Source organism: Rhinatrema bivittatum, chromosome 3 (genome assembly GCF_901001135.1).
Source record: "Rhinatrema bivittatum chromosome 3, aRhiBiv1.1, whole genome shotgun sequence".
Taxonomy (NCBI): Eukaryota; Metazoa; Chordata; class Amphibia; order Gymnophiona; family Rhinatrematidae; genus Rhinatrema; species Rhinatrema bivittatum.
The window spans coordinates 411,293,209-411,315,996 of NC_042617.1; the positions used below are offsets into that span (position 1 = coordinate 411,293,209).

At 44.0% G+C, this 22,788-nt stretch overlaps 1 protein-coding gene across 1 annotated transcript in view; it reads left to right on the forward strand.

Annotated features, from left to right (window-relative positions):
- Nucleotides 1–22,788, forward strand: part of DST (dystonin) — a 925,809-nt gene that overhangs the window by 471,445 nt on the left and 431,576 nt on the right. Inside the window, 8 exon segments of the mRNA XM_029595689.1 lie at nucleotides 3,146–3,300; nucleotides 5,955–6,081; nucleotides 8,863–9,046; nucleotides 11,858–12,015; nucleotides 15,043–15,221; nucleotides 16,674–16,812; nucleotides 18,188–18,381; nucleotides 21,040–21,202. Coding sequence (XP_029451549.1) covers nucleotides 3,146–3,300; nucleotides 5,955–6,081; nucleotides 8,863–9,046; nucleotides 11,858–12,015; nucleotides 15,043–15,221; nucleotides 16,674–16,812; nucleotides 18,188–18,381; nucleotides 21,040–21,202 — 1,299 coding nt within the window.

The following is a 22,788-nucleotide window of genomic DNA, read 5'->3' on the forward strand; positions in this document are numbered from 1 at the left end:
TTATTTAGTATTGCTTTGTAGAAGAAATTAGCTGTACAAATTGATAACTGTGCTTCCTCTGCAGGCTGGACTCTAATTCCTGGTGAAATAAGAGAAGGTATTTGGATTTAAGGAGTGAGGCTGAGTGGAGGAGGCAGGATCGAGACTCCTTGGAGCTCAGAGATTCTGAGAGGCCTTGCCTCTGCTTCCCGTGTTCCTGGAAAGTGTTGACAGGCATTCAGGTCCATGCTTAAGGAATGCTATGGCTTCTTAAAACAGTGCTTCAGCCTTTCCAACTCCTTGGAACAGGAGATGATCATTTCAAAATGGCGTCATTTTATCTGGAAGCGCAGGGCTTGCTTCGGGTTTCCCTTTAACCTCACTGGAGCGTGCGTAGCTTGCCCTCAGACTCTCCAGGAATTTCGAAGCTCTGCTGAAGTGCAAACGAGGTCTCGTGTGCCAAACTCCAAATCACAAGCACTTTTAAGTGTCAAGTCATTTTTTTCCCTGAAGGCGTATAGCATTGCACGTCAGTACGGCATGCCCTCGGGAAATAATTCAATCTCATTGATTTTATGGGCCACTTAGATTAAGGAATCTAATTAGTACTGGCATGTTGCCAACAAGAAGGGGCCAATCTACTAAAGCAATTGCAAATGGTCATATATTCTTGTGTAGAAACTTACTATTCAACGCAGTTTGATAAGTCCAGATCAAAGTGCTTTGCACCCAAATACTAAATTGAGGCATTAGCTATTCAAACAATTGATTCTGTGCGTTCTGCACATTAGCACCTGATCTCCAAAGTATGCAGACCTGCACAACCACTTTAATGGGCATTTTCTTCCACCTTGGGAGGAGGGCCACTTTCTTCTGCTTGGCTACTTGCAGGAAGCAGTTATTGACACTACTACAAAAGGGAAGAGACTGCTGTCATGTGGTTGTCCAGAATAGAAGGTCATGCTGTCAGGTGGCAGACGGCTAACCCAGGAGGTGATGAGATAGAGCTGGACAAGGCTGGCCCAGTGAAGGGCAGTATGGCATCAGGCTGGCAGGATGACCAGTAGACCCCACACATATACCAAGGAAGGATGTCCTGTTGGCACCTAAGGTCTGAGTAAAGCCTCCGCTATCCATACACATCCAAGACATCAACCAACACCAGAAATCTCAAACCAAACACGTATTATTTAGAAGACCTGAAAAAGGCACCACATTGGTCAAATGTTGCAAAACAACCAAAAGGAACTAAGAACAGTGTTCAGTTTAAAACTTCTGTTGGACTTTTGGAGAAAACTGCACAGAATAGACAGACTATATCAATGCAAAAATGGACAGAAGTGGACAGGCAGGCAAGGATTTAAAGGCTTGGAGCAAGCCTTATTCCATGGTAGGCATCCCTCCAGCTTAAAGGAATGCCTCAGATACACAGGAGTTACAGACATGATCTTCACTCATATAATGTAGGTAGACTGTACAAGTCCCAGACCAAAAGCACACAACTCAGAGGTCTACACCAGATGAGGATGACTGTCATCAGAAGGTAGCTCGGCTAGCCCCAAGGAATTAGGATGACACCAACTGCGGACCATCGCCCTCTGAGTACCTTATAGTTTTGGAGCAACAATGCAGGCTGGTAACTGTTCATTCTAAAGCCTCAGAACACCTACAATTGTCTTTGGACAAACTAAACACAGCAATGACGGCACTGGCCATTGCCATATGCCTACAAGGCAAGTTCAGACAATTGACAACAACTCCCTGTGCCCCACCTATCAAGCTACTTCCCCCTCCCCCTGTCTTTCTCCCACTTCTACAATGTCCACTCCAACAGTGCCACGCAGGAGCAGCTATCTCAGAGTGCCCCAGCTCAGTGGTGTTTAGCCATGGGTAAGAAGAGGCTGCTTCATGAACATCTCTCCTCGTACCCACTCGATGACTTTTGGGAGACCGGATCAACTGCTGCAACACCTGTCCTGCAGATTGTTCATACCATCTGAAGCCATGCAGTACATAGAACATATGCTGAGCAACATTTCTACACAATCATGGCATTCAATTGGCATCTGGGATGGGCCTTTAATTGCAACAGTTACAACATTGTGCCTTATACACAATGTGCAATGTACAGCATTGTTTGGAAACAAGTTGTCAGTGCACTTTTGGTTTGAAAATACTTTTTCCTGTTCATACCCAGATCAGTCCAGACAAGTGGGTTGTCGTCGGTGCACTTTTGGTTTGAAGATACTTTTTCTTGTCTAAATACAGTGCTCAGGTGTTTGTTGATATCTCTCCTCTCTGGTCTCCTCCTTCTCCTCTCTTTCTCCTCCATCTCTCCCCTGTGTTCTATTCCATACCTCCCACAACATCTCCTGCTCTAACTGCCCCACCTCCTGCATCAGCATCCTGTTAGCTGAACCCCTCATGTGAGAAAGAAAGTGAACACCTGGTCCAAGACAGGAATTAAATTTTAGGCCTTAGCGAATGTGTACTAAATGTCTGGAGGAGGACATTCCACACTATTTAGCAAACACCCATTCAAGATTAATTTGCATCTGATGTTCTCATTTTAGTTTGTTCACTTTAATGTCTTTTCAGGCCAGTTTAGCATGTGAGCTGGGGAATTCGTGTATAGTACGTTATTTGTGTGGGCACCAGATGGCCATGGTAGGCATGCGTCTTTGGGCACAGGCGCCTTAGTGGAATGAGTAAATGAAGATCCACCTCTTTGTGCACTGGTACCTAGCTGAGCCCCTCCTGTACACTCAGGTTTCTGGATGAACCTGGACCCATGTCTGAGCTGCATCAAAGAAGGGATGGATGTCACTCATATGTCGCATCTTGATGCAGTGTTTGGATTTAATCAACAGTGGCATTGTTTGCAGGTCATCTTGAATGCATTGCTGATGAGTGTTGTTCACAAATATGATGGAAAACGAAGAAATGAATGTTATAAATAACTAAACTGGCTACTGTAACTTCATGGCTTAACCCATTTTCATAAATAATGTTCAGTAGCATATCCTACCAATTCTTAATGGATTTTTTTTAAAACTGCAAATGTATTACTTTCTTTGGTAGGACCCTTTACAGCAGTATTTGATAGAACTAGATTTTTCCTATGTAATTCATAAAAATCTGTTTTGTTTGTTTTTTTAAATACTAGATAACCATATACAAAGATGATGAATGTATATTAGCAAGCAACTCTCACCGTGCTAAATGGAAAGTTATAAATCCAACTGGGAATGAGGCCATGGTTCCTTCTGTGTGCTTCACAGTTCCTCCACCCAATAAAGAAGCGCTGGATGCTGGGAACAGGTAATGCCCAGGCCAAAGATATTCAAGTCTACTATCAGATATATTTATTTATTATTGCAATTGATGTATTTGCTTATTAATGATTGTATGTTATAGTATATGTAACTTTTAGTGGCGTTTTTAGTCCCAAGGCACAAAAACATTTATTTCTCATCTGGGGTTGCTCTGGCTAGCAAATTCCATTCCATGCTTGACTCTTGATCCCTGTGTGTGTGTGTGTGTGTGTGTGGGGGGGATTCTTTTTATGGGGGTAAACTCTCGCTTTTGGCCCAGATGATGTTATGCTCCTCCCAGTGTGGTAGGTGCATCTCATGAGGGGAGAAGCTGTGATAAATCAGACAGGTCCAGGGTCTGGGTGTTAAAATAAAGTTTACTGATTGGTAATCATTAAATTAAATCCATTTGTCCATAAGAGTGAAGTTACATCTGACTGATGGTACATTTTCCTCTCTGGGTAGAAGTCCTTTATTCAGACCTCTGGGTAGAGCTCCCATGGTGATACTTAATGTGCAAATTTCACCCAGCAGCTATCCGGGAATCCTAGTGGAGAGGTCCTCAACCTCCCAGTAAAATAGTCCTATCTTAGTCTGTCTCTTTTCTGGACATCCAGCTCACCCTGGTCCCAAAGATGTGAAGATCCAGTTGGGGTCTTCCAATCTGGTTTTTCCATCCTTGATTAGTTGATATTTCTGAGGGAACTTCTCATGGAGAAAAGTCAGGTGGGGTCAGCACTGAAAACCCAGTCGGGAAGGTTGATCCAAAACTTCCCCACACTGTTCAGATCCAAAAAAATACCTCTAAAGTTAAAACTGGATACATCTTCTGCCCTCACTGTCCCTCGCAGCAGGACCCATTCACTGGTGCTTGCCCACCTAGGGTTTAGAGTGGGCTCACAGGTCTTTGGTCCCCTGGTGAGAACTCTTTCGCCCCAAAAGGTTATCAGGTATAAAAATCTATCTTTCCTGTAAATTAGTAGAAGGACTCTCTGGCAGAGAGTGCATGGTGAAATATCACTTCTAAATGAAACTCCTTCTGGGTGAAGCTGGGAGGCCTCACCAGAGTGTGAAACGCAGACATCCTTACTCTTCAAATGCTTTCTCGAACTGATCCCACTAAAAGGGCTGGGCTAAATAGGGTAGGCATCCAATCCAGACCATCCAGGTGGGAGGGACTGATGGGGATGGAAGGCTCATGGTATTAAAGCTCTATACAGGGATCTAGTGGTCAACCCGTGGGGGTGCAATAGAAACAGGACAGACCTGTCACCTTAGATCAGACTTGTTTTATTTGCACAAAATATCAATAATTAAAAAGCCCGACTCTGGCCGAGTTTTGCCCATTGGCTGGTCAGGGGCTTATTAGAGATCAAATGCTCTTATTGATCCTATTTTATGGAAAAACTTGGGAACAGCATCCGATCAGTAGACAAATTCAGTATCAGATGAAAACTGTAACTATTCTCGCTGGTGTCTCTCAATGTGTACATCGATTACAGACTTTTAATAATGAAAGACTGCTCATGATGAAGGCTGTATGGTCACCGGTGTCTCACACTGATCTAAGGTGACCTGTCTGTCCTGTTTCTATTACGCCTTCTGGCTTCTGGTTTGCTTTTTGGGACCAACCTGTGGAGATGGCACATATATGTGGGTATGTCTGCCATTCACTTATGATTTGTGGTCAATAATATGTTTTTCTCATTTTCTTGTTAGGAAATAAAGATTTTTCTCTTTGGTTCCAATTAAAATAGCAAATTCTAAAAGCTGTAATATATTTTATTAGACCCCAAAACATGCTTTAGGTAGATGCAGTACATTACCTTTCAGGGATTCACATATCAATAATATTCAGGTATTTTGGTCCACTAAATGGTATCACAATCACTAACATTCTTGTGAAGAAAAGACATATAAATAGGGCCCTAATGTACTATGAATAGACTGATGCATTTCTTAAGTATCCTGGAATCATTTCTGTATTTTGTTTTTCACTAGCTGAGTCTAAAGTAGTTTCCTTGATTTAAAGTGACTGTCAAGGTAGCCTTTGAGTGTCAGAAATCTTGGGAGCTTTAGAAGTGCATGCCACATTTGTAGCAGTAGATCTAATCCAGTGCAGCTTACTGTAATGCAAATGTCATATTCTGCGGTGATTGTTTTGTGGTGAATTTAATTTGTTTGTAAAGTGTCACCTTGATAAGTTAGGTACTATTGTTTATGTTCTCTTGACTATGCATAGAATAGAGATATATATAGTTGCAGTATGTGAGGTTTCTTCCTGCTCCTTTGGGTTTCTGGCTCAGTTGGAATAGGTCTCTATAGGTACTGGGGTACAATGAGCCTGAATGTGCAGCTACCTGGGGGTTTTACCCCACAGACAGCAGCTCCCCTCTGAAACCCTGTACACTCGCACCCTGAGTGTGGTCACTAGATATTACCTTTGTGCCATGGCTGAGATTCCCTTTCTCTCCCACCCAAGGACTGTGAATCCTGCTTCTGTGGCATCCCCAGCCCCAGATGGCCTGAGTAGCAGAAGCTGAGCCGGAGAATTAAATTCAGGTCCTCTGCAGCATGGCATGCAGCACTGCCACTGAACTGGATGCTCTCACTCTTCTCTTTCTATTTGCATTTCCAGTATTTCTCTTTTTTTTTTTCCAGAATTGAACAACTGTTTCAGAGCGTGTTAGCCCTGTGGCATGAATCCCACAGAAACATGAAAAGTGTTGTTTCCTGGCATTACCTGATGAATGAACTTGAATCGATTCGGGCTAGCAATGTGGCCTCTGTATGTAAAGTATCATCACATTTTTTTAGTAGCCATGCCAGGAAGATAGCAAATTTGACTTTTGTAGAAAAGAGCTAGAAATGATTAATCTGTTAAAAAAAAAATGATTGTGTTTGGTCTGTATATAAGTGATATAGCCTGACACACCAGTCCTGTACAGTACTGCCCCTATCACAATAGAAATTCAGTAATGATCTCAGTGCCATTGCCTTGGCAGAACCTGACTATCTGATCAGGAATACTTGGCTGTAAGGATTTTCATGAATTATATAATTCTACAGTTAAATAGAAGAATAGGAACATTGGCGGAATCTTCTTTTTTTTAAATCTAGTTTCCTGTTTTGTTTCAATCCTCACTTGACTTTCTGGGTGATTCTCACCCCTTGGTCTTGTGTAGGGCTTGAAAGGAAGTCCCCTACAGGACTGAACCCTTCACAGCTGTTTTTCAGCTAACAGGAGTGGCCCTTGTAGTAGCACTCACCTTATCTTGCCACTTAGTGTTATACCTGTATGACCTGCCCACAACCTAGCAGTACTACCAGGTAGGAGACATGGACACAGGCCATGAGTGCCAGCAGGCAACCCCAGAAACTTATTTCTCTTGTCCAGCAGCTTGGGCTTTATAGTCTGGATTGACAGCAAAAGTTGTAAACATGTGAAACACATGGGAGCCAATATTCAGTGCCATTTGTCCGGCTAAGTTCGGACTTAGCCATTTAAATGGCAGGATTTGAAAATCCTGCTGCACTGACCACCTCTAAATTATCTGGCTTAAGTAGTTAGCCAGATAAATCTTTGCCAGATAACTTGGAGGTGCTTTGAGGGTTTTGCTGGACAAAGTTAAGTTAGACTGATAAGTTATCCAGGTGTCCTAAAGTTAGCTAGATAAACATGTCTGGTTAGTTTTAAGATAGTCAGGTATATTCAGTGGCACTCCTGTGCCAATGAATATCTCAAGAAAGTTAGCCAGATAAGTTCATCCGGCTAACTTTGCTGATCAGACAGCAGCTGAAAAAGGGACCCCATGAGGTTAAATTGTCAATCTGGATGAGTAAATACTGTGAGGTTGGTGTTCAAAAGCCATTTAGATGGATAGCTCACAAGTTGTCTGTCTAAATGGAAAATGTAACATATTCACCTACTTACCTGTCTAAATTATAGCCGGATAAGTAGTTATCCGGCCATAATTTAGCTGGATAAAAAAGGGGCATTTTGGAGGCATTCTAGGTAGGGGCTGAGGTATGTGGCTAACCTAGCCGAATATTGGGGATATCTGGCTAGGTTAGCCAGATAACTTTAGACCTGCTTCAGAGAGGTGCTATATAGCTGCTTCTGCCATTGCTAGGTGACAAGCGTTGCCTAGCAACAGCAGAAGCAGAAGAACCAGGCCCAGATTGCGGGAGGATGCTGCCGTGATCTGGGTCATGTCAAAAAGTCAACTTAAGGTATGGGGTGAGGTGGGGAGGGATAATTGAGGGTTTGGTGGGTTGGGGAGCCCTGCAGAAACAAATATTTATTTAAAAAGAAAAAAAAAGCTGGAGCGGGGGGCAAGAGGGAGGGGAATGCACTTGTAACTGACCCCGGGCCCTATTTTTCTTTTTAAATCAAAATGCGGCCACTATGAGGATGGAGTGCTAGGATATTTACACCTTTCATGGAAGGGAGGAGGGGAGGTCTGGTTCGGACTTATAGGCCCGCAATCATTTTTTAATTTTTTTTAAGTGTTGCGCCACTTAACCGGCTATATTTTTTTGAAAATAGCAGGTTATGTTTAAAGTTATGTGGCTAACTGTAGCCAAATAACTTTATACATAATTGACCATATTGAAATGAATATTCGGTTATGTTTAAAGTTATTCAGCTACCATTAACTGGATAATATTATCGGGGATATTCAGTGGGATGTTTATCCCACTGAATATCCAGGACAAGTTATCTAGCTAACATTAGCCCTACCCTATTGAATATTGGTCTTTTTTTTATGGTTAATAAGCACTAATCCAGCTAGAAATTATTCGATCTGTATTACACTATCCTATAACGTAAGAGTTTGGGAAAGAGTTTAAGCAGGCTGATTTGCAATGGACTTTCTTATTTATATAATCAGAGTGTGACGCATTGATGCTGATAAATACGCTGTAATAATTGTTTTTCTTGTGTGAAACCTGCAAACCTTAGTAAATCCAGGGTTAAACAGGGGAACGTTAGATTTGCATTTGCAGCACCTGAACTTCTCCTCCTCCGAGCCCTTCAGTAGACATCAGCAGATAGGGATATTTTGGCCATTAAGTCTGCCTCATTGTCTCTGCTTCCTGTATCCCTGCAGATTCTACTTGATCTCCGGTCTTCTCAAGGGAAGGAGAAGAGCAGTGATCAATTAAGGTCTCCAGCGATATGGGGTAGGAGCAACCGGGAAGATTTACTGATCCTAAAGATCCTTGTCTGCTGACTACTACTGCATGTTTCTTTATTACTGTCTTTGCCAATACCTGAACATGTATTGGTTTGTGTGTTTTCAGTTTCATCTACTCTATAGCCTTCATTTATTTTTCTCTCCAAAAAAAAATTGAAATACATTTCCCTTTGAGTTTCTAAGGCATTTGAGGTGAGCTGTTTCTGCCTCCTTGTGCACAAAGGTACCTTGCACCTAGGTGGGCTAGTAACAGCTACCCCTTAGTGTCTCAGCTGGGGAAATTGTTTATTGTTCTCTGCGTTGTTATTTTCTGTACCACCAGCACAGAGTACACTGTTTCTTTCTTTCTTCCTTGCTATATATTTCAGATAAAAACAATGTTGCCAGGTGAACATCAGCAGGTTCTGAGTAACTTGAAGTCCCGCTTTGAAGACTTTCTGGAAGATAGCCAGGAGTCGAAGATCTTCTCAGCCACAGATGTAAGACAGCTAGAAAGAGAGGTTAATGTCTGCAAGCAGTGCTATGAGGAGCTACTTAAATCTGCGGAAAGAGGTAAGGTCAAGGATCATCCACCAAGTACAACAAAATTCATCTTCGGGGGGGATTTTGTGGTCTTCTGAGTCCTTCTCAAGCTACAGCTTAACCATGGGGGTATCAAACGCATGACCATGGCAAACCATCATGCTGATGACAACTGCAAGAACTTCAGTAATGTTGCAAAGGTCTTTATGCTACCAAAATAGGATGGTGTGATTATGAAATATTCTTTTTAAATTAACAAGGTCATTTTCAAAGAAAAATGTAAATATAACATCTTTTGTAGCAATTTTTAAAAGACCACTTATCAGTATTAAGTGCATTTAATGTGGGTAAAACCTCTTGACAAATCAATAGGATATATAGTGGAATTTTACATTTTCCTTTGAAAATTATGCTGATAATCAGCAATGAAATAAAAAAAAATGTTAATGATATTAGTTGCCCAAGGTGATGAATTTAAAAAATAATACTCACACAAAGTGGTATATAATCCCAGCAAACCAACAAAAACAATGGGGCCAATTTTCAAAGGGTTTAGGCTCCTAATATAGGAAGTTAGGAGCTTAAATTGTCCTTTTTTGAAATTTGCTAGGACTGAGTTCCAAAATTTAGGCTAAATTCTAGTCCCATAACTCTGAATATCATACAGGCCTATCCTGTAAAGTGCGGCCGCGTTTACCCTGCTCCTAAGCCGCTTCTAACTCACGTTCCGGCCGTGTTAGCCCTTCCTGCGATCCCGAATCCCCTTTAACCTACTCCTACCGCGTCCTAAATTCCCCGGGCAACCCCTTCCGCCCGCGGCATGTATATTGCATGCAAACGAGCGAATTAGCTCGATATTGCATGCAAACGAGCCAATTAGCTATTCCCCTAGCATCCCGTAACCCGCGCCCCGACTATCGCTACCTTCCCCTGCCGTTTTGTCGCGCGTTTAACCTGCAAATTTACCGCCTACCCTGACCCAGGCGGTAGAGGCATGGGTAAGGGTAGGTGGTAAGCTTTCCCCCAGCCCCCGCTCACCTGCCCCGGCCGCGATCATGGGTGCCGGTCTCCGTGGCAGCCCCAGTCCTCTCCCCTACTCCCGAAGCAAAAAAAAAAAAAAAAAGCGAAAAAAACGTTGCAGCCCCCCTCCGATGTCCGGACTGGGGCTGCCACGGAGACTGCAAAGGCAAAGCGACTTTTCAGTGTCCCCCCTCCTCTCGGAGCAGGGCGCGAAAAGCCGCCTTGCTCTGGGAGGAGGGGGGACACTGACAGCGGCGAAGCTTTCCCCCAGCCCGGACACCGGCTAAGCCAGAAGACAGCGGCGGAGAAACGGCGAAACGACTTTTCAGTGTCCCCCCTCGTCTCGGAGCAGGGCGCGAAAAGCCGCCTTGCTCTGGGAGGAGGGGGGACACTGACAGCGGCGAAGCTTTCCCCCAGCCCGGACACCGGCGAAGCCAGAAGACAGCGGCGGAGAAACGGCGAAACGACTGTCAGTGTCCCCCCTCCTCTCGGAGCAGGGCGGAAAAGCCGCCTTGCTCCGGGAGGAGGGGGGACACTGACAGCGGCGAAGCTTTCCCCCAGCCCGGACACCGGCAAAACTTGCTGTTTTGCAGCCATGAGCCATGAGCCACGAGCAGGAACGCGAAGATCTGGCTCCGATAGCTCCTCCCGACAAGATGGCCGCCTGCACGGGGAAAGAGTACAATTGGCCGCTGAAGACATGACGTCTGACGTCTGACGTCACGTCTTCAGCATCTTCCCCGTGCAGGTGGCCATCTTGTCGGGAGGAGCTATCGGAGCCAGATCTTCGCGTTCCTGCTCGTGGCTCATGGCTCATGGCTGCAAAACAGCAAGTTTTGCCGGTGTCCGGGCTGGGGGAAAGCTTCGCCGCTGTCAGTGTCCCCCCTCCTCCCGGAGCAAGGCGGCTTTTCCGCCCTGCTCCGAGAGGAGGGGGGACACTGACAGTCGTTTCGCCGTTTCTCCGCCGCTGTCTTCTGGCTTCGCCGGTGTCCGGGCTGGGGGAAAGCTTCGTCGCTGTCAGTGTCCCCCCTCCTCCCAGAGCAAGGCGGCTTTTTGCGCCCTGCTCCGAGAGGAGGGGGGACACTGACAAGTCGTTTCGCCGTTGCTTCTGCGCTGTCGCCGCCGTTGCTTCCTGGTATCTGTCATTTCAAATGACATTTGAAATGACAGATACCAGCGTGGCATGAAGCCTTAGGCCCGCGCACCCAGGATCCTGTATAGGCGCTCTATCCAGTATTCTGGGTTGCGCGGGCCTAAGGCTTTTCGGACGCGGCTTACATTTACATATAATTAGGCTTCAGGATCGAGCGGTAGGTGAGCTGCACTGTGTGGGCGGTAACCGCGGGTGCCGTAGGCACTAACGCAGCTCTTCCTACCGCTCGGTACTGGATAGGCCTGATAGTTAGCTACTTAACATGTGTGGCTAACTCTGGTTGCACCATAGTGCTGTCCTAAAGTTAGCTGGATATACTTATCTGGATAACTTTTAAGATGGCCGCACTGCTGAATTTCCCGGTTAAATTGGTCAGATAGGTATATCCAGCTAACTTTACTAGCCACTCTGTGGCTGAATATGGACCCCCATAGGCTTCTAAGTTTGACTGAAAATTGGTGACTAACTGAGGGACCTTATTTAGGGGCCTAAATACAGGAGCTCAGCTTTTTTTTTTTAATATTGGCCCCAATAAAACACATGAACAAAACCAACCACAATAAAAACCATAACGTGCATCTTAGTGTGTCTTCCATGAATAGACAATATAGGAAAATGAAAAATAAATGTTTGAAAAATAAAACCGCTCCTTTTCCCCACATCAACAGAGGAGCAAGAGGAATCCATTTACAATCTGTATATCTCAGAGGTGCGAAACATTCTGCTGCGCTTGGAGAACTGTGAGGAGCGTTTGATCAAACAGATCCGAACCCCGCTGGAGAGAGATGATCTGCATGAAAGTGTCTTCAAGATATCGGAGCAAGAGGTGGGCTGTGATTTTTTTTTCCTTTATTTTAAAGATGCTTCTGAAGCAGTTCAATCCATTAGACACATGCTGAAAATAGTTTGGTATAAAATGTAATTTGTGAACAATAGTCAAAATGTGAAGGATCACTTTTAGGCTTCATGCAAAATTAGTGCCCCCCAAAAATGTGAAAAGCCTGCAAGGTGATTTGTTGGTACAGCTTTACATAAGAACATGCCATACTGGGTCAGACCAAGGGTCCATCAAGCCCAGTATCCTGTTTCCAACAGTGGCCAATCCAGGCCATAAGAACCTGGCAAGTACCCAAAAACTAAGTCTATTTCATGTTACCGTTGCTAGTAATAGCAGTGGCTATTTTCTAAGTCAACTTAATTAATAGCAGGTAATGGACTTATCCAATCCTTTTTTAAACACAGCTATACTAACTGAACTAACCACGTCCTCTGGCAAGAAATTCCAGAGTTTAATTGTGCGCTGAGTGAAGAAGAACTTTCTCCGATTCGTTTTAAATGTGCCACATGCTAACTTCATGGAGTGCCCCCTGGTCTTTCTATTTTCTGAAAGACTAAATAACCGATTCACATCTACCCGTTCTAGACCTCTCATGATTTTAAACACCTCTATCATATCCCCCCTCAGCCGTCTCTTCTCCAAGCTGAAAAGTCCTAACCTCTTTAGCACGTTTTGTGGCCAAGAATTGTGTGCACTATTTCAAAACTGGGTGAGCAAGCCGATTGGCAGATATTTTTGATTTGTTTGTCCTAGTAGTAATGATTTTGGAATGTTAGCCCATCTTTGCAAATAATGCACAAGGAGGCCTATGGCATTATCTGTATTTTGGTACACTATGTCCCTGCATCAAACAGCTTATAAGAGGTCCTTGTTCAAAACGTATCTGTCTAGGAAAGTTAGCCAGATAAACATACCTGGCTAACTTAGGCCTAGATTCATCATTCGGCTATATTTATAGCAGAATGGTGAGCCGTGCTAAAAAAAAAGGGGCGAGGGGGGAGGGGTGACAGTGGGAAGCTGGCCACATCGCGGCGGTGCCGCACACTTTTGCACCTATAGCGCCAAGGGAAAACGTGTAGTTATTTCTCATTACGCTGCAGCGATAATGTGTAAAACATTATCGCTCACAGTGCTGCCAGGACATAACGCCGCCCAAAACCCCGCCCACACTTCCCCCTTCCCCTAATTTGAATTGTACCACTGCGATGTGGCTGGTATTGCATGCCGTAGGGCTTTATAGCACGCGATAAGGCCCTAACATACGCGATAAGGCCACATCGCGGTTTGATGAATGACTCTGTTAGCCAAGATTTTCAGCAATGTGACCATGCTGCTGAATTTAACCAGATTACTTTTATTTAGCTGGATAAGTTTATCCAACTAACTTTAGACCAGTTCAATAGCAGATCTATCTTATCCGATTAACTGGGTGATTCATTAAGCTGCTTTAGGGCTCTAACTCATGTTATATCACGTATATCGCACGATATATATGATATAACACATATACCATGAATAATACAAATGCATGCAAAGACGGTCATGCATAGTCAATTTGATCTTAATATTTTATTATGGCCAACTGAGAAGGTGGTCAGCCACGATAAAATAACTCTCATTGAAAAGCGTTAGATGTGTGGCGGGAGGCCCAGGACCCTAACGCTTCCCGAGGCTCCAGGTGCACATTTAAAACAACAACAACAAAAAAAGAAAACTTGCAGCCAAAAGGGGAGGTTGAGTGGGGGTCCTGATTCCCCCAGAATGTGAAAAGTTTAAAGTATGTGCGTGGTGGTGGCAGCAGCCCCCCTTCAACAAACAATTACTTTAAGACCCCAGCATCCCTTCCCATACCCAACCAACTCCGAGAGCCTACATTAATCCCTCGGCCCCCTGAAAGCAGCCCCCACCAGAGGTAGTCCATCACCCCCTGGCACCCCCAGAGGCAATCCCCCAATGCCCCATCCACTTGGATTGAAGCCCTCGCTCCCAGCCCCCCCAGAGGCAATTCCTGTTCCCCCTGCCCCCATGAAGGCAATCCCCTCACTCTCTCCCCTCCCAGGCCTGCCGAAGACCCAGCACTTCAAACCCTCTCCCCCCAAAAAAAGGTTCATGGACATCTCCAATCCCCTTCCCCTCCAAAACCTCCCTGTACTGTAATTGGATTCTGCATTAGGGCCCAGGTGCACCATTTTCCAAAATGGCGTCGACCTGAATTTGTCTGGGGTAAGGTCTGGGGACTGGTCCTTGGCATGGAGTCCTGAAGCTTTTTATTTTGGGGGGGGGGGGGGCTGAGGGATTGTAAGTTTGGGCCTTCTGGGGGGGGGGGAGAGTGTGGGGGAATTGCCTCTAGGGAAAGCCAGTGGTATGGGCACCCACACGCTTGTTTTCAGGTTACTGTTTCTGTGCAAATCCTTCCTCATTTTTCATTTTCAAAAGTATGAGTATTTATTTTCCCAAACATTTTCCACACATAGTAGCGGGTGTAATTGTATGCAGGTAAATTCAGTGGTATCATTTCCAACGTGGACTTGCGTGCATAAGTTTGCCTTTACATTAGCGTAACGTCCACGTGTTTGTGCTGCCTAATTTGGATGGGCTGTTAGTTACCCCTCAGAGTGTTCTGAAGAATTCAGAAGTATGCAAAAGGTTATACTCAAGAATAAACTTCTGTGAGCTTGAGCTATATACCCCTCCAAGCATAAAGAAAGCTGCTGCAGGGTAAATATTTCCAAGTGTTTGACCACGTGTGTGACTGAGGAATTTTGCAAAATAGAAAGCAATATGTAGAACCAATTTCCTCTTAAAATGTATGTGATACATGCACTAGCAGAGGGTAACGTTTCATATTTTGTGCGCTAAATATGTATCCCTTGCTTTTTCAAAAATCCTTCCCTAATTTGAGGGGAAAAGAAAAGCAGTGTTACTATTTTTCAGTCAATGCTAACATTTCTTGAGAGCTTAAAGAACATCCAAATGAACAAATAAAATGAAAGGCCTGTATTTTCTGCTTCACAGAAGCTAAAGAAAGAGCTGGATCGCCTCAAAGAGGATCTGGACGGGACCACAGAGAAGTGTGAAGAATTCTTCAGCCAGGCCGCCACATCCCTCTCCGTGCCTGCACTGCGCACAGAGCTCACTGCGCTGGTGCAGAATGTGAATCAAGTCTACTCCTTGTCTTCCATCTATTTAGAAAAGTATGTGATTGTTGGTTTTATCATTTGCAGTGCACTAACTAACGTGAGTCAAATAAAATATACGTGAATGTTCGTTGTGGGGAACAAGAGACTAGGAAATGGCATGATTGTTTCGTATAAATGCTTCAGAAGTCCATCTGTGTCTCAGTCAGTCAAAAGGTGTTCAGTAGAAAAATACCATAAACACCAGAAGGCTTAATTTGAAGCTACCGAAAATGTAAATTAATTTAATGTTGAAGAAGAGCTGTTAAAGTTGTCAGTTTTCTGCCTGACATGATTGTGAAAGCGTCATAATTGTATATTATGAAGAGAAAGCTAATTAATTTCATGAGTAGGAGAGGTATTAATAAATGGATGGTGTGATATAGTGCATCGCTGTTTAGAGCTGCTTGTGCAAACAACTGGGCATCTGTTGGAAAGCATGTTAACCCTTTATGTATTTGTCTTCCAACTTTGATACTGCCTCATGAGATGGCTCCAAAACCTCACCAGCCCAAGGCTAGAGGGACCATTTCCTCCAAGGATCACATCTAGTTCTTCTGTGCCAGAGGCCTGAGCACATCACTTCTGTAGTATGCCTAGGCCTAGCCAGCCCTGGAAACTCCCTCAGATCCTGCACTCTATATGTAGTGCACATTGCTGTAGTCTGACCCATGGAGCGAGCTCGTTAGTCCTCTTTAAATTTAGAATATAACCGATGGCCATTGAGGAAAGTAAGGAAAAGCCCAACGGCACGTGAAAACGAATTTCTTCAGGCATCTTTCTGGATAGTCATTTATGGTAGGAAATAAATTTCTTACCAAAGTATCAGCATTTTGAAGCACTGCCAAACAATTATATAGCGTTCTATATTCAAATGCCTTTCACCAGATAACTAAGAAGTTATCCCGCTAAATTCAAATTTGACCTCTTATCCAGCTAAATTAAGAACATAAGCCAGATAACTATTTGGCTAGAATTTAGCCAGATAAATGAGGGGCATTCCAGGGACGGTTCAGAGGTGTTCCGGGGAGGAGTTGAGTTAGCTGGGTACGTTATCCAACTAACTCCGATATTCTTAGATAGCTGGATCACTTATCTGGCTAACTCTGACTTTCGATAAACTTATCCAACTAACTTTAACATAGCCGGGTATATTCAGTGGTGAGACTGCCGCTGAATATCTAGCATTAGTTAGCCAGATAAGTTTATTTGACTTACTTTCAGAGCTGTACAGTGGCTGATTTTCTGCCTCATTATGCATGTTTCTAACCGAAATGATGTAGCTGCATCCAAAGAGTGTTTTTTAACTCACGTCTACCCTAGTCGGTTCTGGCTTTCAGTTGTCTGCAATTATATGGGTAAGATCTGTAGCAAAGAACCAATGGCAGTTTTTCAAAATTACATTTTGAAAAATGTAATTTGCAGGCTTGGTATGTGAACGTTATGTCACAATCAATGATTTTATTTCAGACTAAAGACTATAAATTTGTTGCTGAAAAATACGCAAGCAGCAGAATTGCTAGTAAAGCTGTATGAAACCAAACTGTGTGAGGAAGATGCTGTGACTGCTGACAAAAATGCCATCGACACGCTTGTTGGAACATTAAAGGTATGAAAGGGCATGAATATTTTTCTTTAAATGGGCTTCACAAACTGATCCTGAAGTAGGGGATGCCCAGCCTGAGAGCTTTGCTTTCTCTGACCTCATCTTTCCGCATGGGGTAATAATATAAGCTGTAATTGAAGGAAGGGAGATTTTCAAAAGAACTGCTGAACCCACAGAAATGGCCCTGTAGAAAATGATGCCACTGAGACATCTGTAAACTTTTGATTTTAAAAAGTGCGCACATAAATTCTCTCTGCAAAATCAAATGCACCAAATATAAGTGTCATTGTGTGCATGTGATTTTGTCGGGATAGTTTTTGAAGTGGAAGATTCCTTTGAAATTTGGTCTAACTTAAGTGTATAACAGTCCACCAATTTTTGCAGCCTGGCATAAAATTACCCCTAGAATAATAATATAGGGGCGGATTTTCAGACTCCGCTAATAGGCCTACTTTTGTTTGCGCTCCAGGCGCAAACAAAAGTACGCTGGATTTTAGTAGATACGCGTGGAGCCGCGCGTATCTGCTAAAAACCTGGATCGGCGCGCGCAAGGCTATCGATTTTGTATAGCCGGTGCGCGCCGAGCCGCGCAGCCTACCTCCATTCCCTCCGAGGCCGCTCCGAAATCGGAGCGGCCTTGGAGGGAACCCTCTAACGCCCTCCCCTCACCTTCCCCTTCCTTCCTCTACCTAACCCACCCGCCCGGCCCTGTCTACACCCCCCCTTACCTTTCTCTGGGGATTTACGCCTCCCGGAGGGAGAAGTAAATCCCCGCGCGCGAACGGGCCTCCTGCGCGCCGGGCCGCAACCTGGGGGCGGGTACGGAGGGTGCGGCCACGCCCCCGGACCGCCCCGGGCCGTAGCCACGCCTCCGTACCCGCCCCCAAAACGCTGCCGACACGCCACCGAAACGCCGCGACGACCGGGCCCGCCCCTGACACGCCCCCCTCCGAAAACCCCGGGACTTACGCGAGTCCCGGGGTCTGCGTGCGCCGGTAGGCCTCTTTGAATGTAGGCATACCGGCGCGCAGGGCCCTGCTCGCCTAAATCCGCCCGGTTTTGGGCGGATTTAGGCGAGCAGGGCTCTGAAAATCCGCCCCATAGCGTAATACTATTGTTTTTCTTGCAAGCTGTTGCATGTGATCATTCTTTCACTCTTGAGGTGTATGCATGTGTATTTTTGAAATTATATAATAGCAAAGCATGTTCAATCATTTTAAAAGATTATATAAATTACTATTGTATCTACTTCATCAGGAAGGAACTTTGTTGGCTGGTCTAGCGTTCTGGTGCAACAACATTGAGGAAGCATTTCATTTTATAGTCGTTGTAAACATTAAGAAACAATATTGCATTTTGTAAACTGCTGCTTTTTTAGCAATTGAGACTGGAAGTGGATGAAAAAAGAGAGGTATTTCATGTCCTGGAGGACGAGTTACAGAAAGCCAAAGCAATCAGCGATCAGATGTTTAAAGTCCACAAGGAGCGGGATCTTGACTTTGACTGGCACAGAGAGAAAGCTGATCAGCTGGCTGACAGATGGCAGAATGTTCATGCGCAGATTGACAGCAGGTTGGTGATGGTCTTCAATGCAGTCTATTCTAACTTCTGAGCACATCTTATACATTGACATTTGTCATTTCTTTATGTTGGATACTCAATCCTGCTGTGTTTGGCAACTGTGCTTGCTGTAAGCCTTCCTACCATTTCTTTCACTTTTCTTTTGTTTCTCTCTCCCTTTATTTTTTGTAATCTCTCTGTATTCACTAAATTTGAACAGAAACAGTTTAATGTGAATAATGTAAGGAAGGCGGCAGGCCAGACTTAACAAATAGCTGCATAGTTTCTTTCTAATGTAAAAGTAATTTGTGGCCCTCACCATCTGGCTTCCTGAAAGTCTTGTGATAACATTTCTTTGATTGTTCTCTAAATAAATGTATCAAGATTTCATGTCTTTACTTATAATTTGGGGTTTATAAGCACCAGAATTGGAGTAATTTTATAACGGCCTCCCTAAACCGGCCAGTAAATACACACGCAACTTACAGCAATTTTCAAAGTAGACTTACATGTATAAGTGCACTTTGAAAATTATCCCACCAAATTTTTAGTGGTAAACAATTATGCCTACTTTTATATGTGCAGAAAATTTGCACTCAAACTTTTGAAAATGCAAAGTATGGAGTGAATTTTCAAAGGAGTTACACTTGTAAAAGTAGCATATATTGTAGCAATATTCAAAAGACCATTTATGTGCCCAAAACCCAGTTTTATGCATGTATATCCTTCTGAAAATTACCTTCTAAGTGTGTAAGTCCAAATTCTGCACCCGGAATGCATCTGCTCAGTCTAGGTAAATCTATGCACATACATAAGAACATAAGATTTGCCATACTGGGTCAGACCAAAGCTCCATTAAGCCCAGCATCCTGTTTCCAACAATGGTGAATCCAGGTCACTGGATCTTAGAAGGTAAATAGATTATATGCTGCTTAACCCAGGAATAAGCAGCAGAATTTCCCCAATTGCACAAGAAAAATAGCCGATGTAAAATTACATGAATAAGTCGACAAATGTACGCGAGCAATTCTTTTATAAAATAGCAACTTACATGAGTAGTTCTTGGTCTTGCCCTGGAATGCTCCTACATTTCCCCTTATTTTCATGCGTAATTGTGTGCATGAGACTGAAAATACGTATATACTTTTGATGTCTTTAAAATAACATTTACATGAGTACAAGCTACTTACATAAGTATATTCTAATTTTATGCACATAAATATTTTTAAATTCACTCATTATGACAGGCCAGTGGCACAAACAAAAGTGGTTAAGGCTTTTCCCTTTAAGTGCTTTTATTTACAATATTAAAGCAGCATTTCACCTTTAATAAACTTTATCTCTAGTCTTCCCAAAAAACAAACTCTCAGGCTAGCTGTTGTCAGGGGCTGCCTACTCAGTTTTTTCATCTTCACAAACAAACAGGTCAGCAATCTTACAAGTGCTGCCTTCTCCTGGAGTCTCAGGGCCTCTCTGTTCCCACCTGGGCTTAAACTCTTATCCTAGGTCTTAGGCATTTCCTCTGAGGGTGAATTCTTTTTCTGAACCCTCTTAAGGTAAACCAGGCTGAATGCCCGGTCCCGCTCTGTTAAGGAGGGTTTAGTATATACTCCTTTACAAGGCCATTTCCATGGATAAATCACCATTCTGCCCACGTAAATACTTTTGAAAATACAATTATCCTCTCTGTGTACCCATATCAATAAATTTTCAAAAGAGTTATGTGAGGAAAAATAGCATATACATGAGAATTGTCTACTGATTTCCCCGCCTCCCTGCTTGGCTGTGACAGTGAAGGGGAGGCAGCTCCGTCCCCAGCCCCCAGAGTGCCATTTAACCATGTGACAGTCCTGCATTTGGTTTCGCCCTCTCCCAACTCCCTGCCTATGTGCCCCTCCTTACCGTTCCCTCTCCTTTCAAGAGATACAGTTTCCTTGCAGTAATTCACCATTTAGCCTCAGCTGCATTTTCTGGTTATCACCACCTTCTTTTGTGACTATAGCCTCCCTACTAACTGGTTCTCTGCTTAGCTCGGCAAACTGTGTTTCCCAACAGTCCTTTCCTTCATGTTCCTTTTCTCTCTTTACAGTTCACCAGCTACTATTTATTGTTCCTTTCTCTCTTAAGGAGGCATTCTATCTGGAGCTCCCTCTGTCTTCCTGGCAATTTAACTGTTGTGCATCTCCTGCATACTGAAAATAACCCTTGATATCCATTAGTTCAAAGAATTGTCTGGCAGTACTGTGCACATCCATATTTATTTATTTATAAAATTTATAACCAGCTAATTGACAAATCTCAGCAGGGTACAACATACATACACAATAAAATTGTAAACAATAACAAGGAGAAAACAATTTAAAATAAATTGTAATTACAGTACAGTAAAACAATCATTTACTCTAAGCTCACCCATACCTGATGTTCCTACTAAAAATTCTCAGCACCTCAAATAGAATTGATTCCAATGCGAAAGATTTGCATAAGCTTCCGTAAAAAGATATGTTTTAATAACTTACCAAAACTATGTAAATCCTGTGTAGCTTTTAAGGATTCCAGAGCGCATTCCAAAGAGTGGGCCTGGCCACTGCTAGTTCTGTAGTTCATTTTCACTGCATTCATTCAGAAGTTTTTATACATTCTAAAACCTATATGTTCCATTTATATTAGGTTACGAGACTTGGAAGGTGTCAGCCAATCCTTAAAATACTACAAAGAGACTTACCTGGCACTAGATGACTGGATTAAACAAGTAGAAGATACACAGCGAAAGATTCAGGAAGATCAACCTGCAAATAGCAAAGCCCTGGCTAAGCAGCTCGATCAGCAGAAGGTAAGTGCAGAGGATTCTGCAGCAAGAAAGCAATTTATTCTTTGTGGGTATTGAAAAGATTCTCTTTATTTCCTAGCATGTAGATAAATGGACTGAGGACTAGTGGGTTTATGCTGCCCTGCCAGCAGATGGAGATGGAACAAGCTGACATCACAGTATACATAAACCTGCAGTGACCCCAGCCTACCAGTATTCTCTGTCTCCAGCAGATGGTGGACGTGCATCTCCCTATGGGGATTGCTTTGAGTTTTTTGAAAGGAGAAATTTGAAATTCTAAATTCAGGAAAAGAAAGCTCCACTCTTTTGTAGTGATACCAAAGGTCCTTCCCCCCGCTGAGCATTCCTAGGTGATTTTCATAGTCCCTCAGAGGTGTGCCTTGGTCCGTTAGCTGGGTTTCCCGGCATGGACTTAGCTACTAATTTAGCTGAAAGACAGCGGGTGCAGGAAGCTGAGTGTGGTGGTGATATCAGATGCCCTCTCCCCCCACAGTCAGAGACCGTCTCTATACTCAGCTGGTAAGCATTAAAAAAAAAAAAAGAAAGTTTTACCTGAATCAGAGACAGAGGGGTTTCCGAACTTCCTCCTTTCTCTGTTCTCAGCGCGCCGTGCTGATGTTCATTCCACTGCCACTGGGGTTAGGGAACTGGGCAGACTAGCGGGTTGAGTGGCTTCAGCTCCGCACTTAGACTTTTTTCTTGCACACTGCGTGGTAGGCTCTGGCGGACATTTTTGCACGCTCTTGTTTGTGTTCTACTGTCCTCTAAAGGTCGTTGGTGTGCACAGTGTGAGTGCTCTGTGCATACATTGTGCACTCAGTTTTTGGGTGTGCTTTTTACATGCATAACATTTTTATGCGCTACAGGTTGTGCATGCGCCTTGCTGCAGTTTCTTCTAGGTGCTTATTTTTTGGGCACATTTCATTTTTGAGCGCGAGCTGTTCCGACACATGTTTACTGCAGCAATGATGCCAGTAACAAGAAGCCTAAGTGTCTTCCTATTTGTGTTGCCCGTCATATTAGGGCTTTTCAGCCTGACTAAGCTTCTAACCTGTGTCAGCGCAGCTCAGACGCTCAGAGAGAGTTGTCTTCTTCGGATTTTGTTAAGCCTGGGTCTTCCCATTCTGATGATGGCTTGGTCACAGCCTTGACTGGGGGATGCCAGATCTTGGTTCTCCCTTCACTGCTCCTCCGCTGGCAAGGGCAGTTCTGTGGGACCAACTCCAGTTCCTTCTGGGCTTGATCTGGACCTGGCTGCTTATTTGTGGGTAGAATATTTTCAAGGCTTAAAAGCCTTTCTTCAGGCACAGGCCTCTGCTTCTCCCGGCGGCTCCTCCCTCTTCCAGTCCTATGCTTAAGTGCCGGGGCATGCCGCGGTTTCCTGTGGGTGTTCCTGACAGGAATCCGGATGGCACTGATGATGAGGTTGATCCGGATTCCCTGCAAGATGGGGAAATTCCTCCAGGGCTGGAACCGTATCGAACCATGTTGTGGTTCTTTCTTAGAAATGAACTGGCAACCCTGATTTCCCAGACCTTGAAACAGCTGGGTGTTCCTGGTTCAGATGCTATGTGAGAGCCTAGATTTCC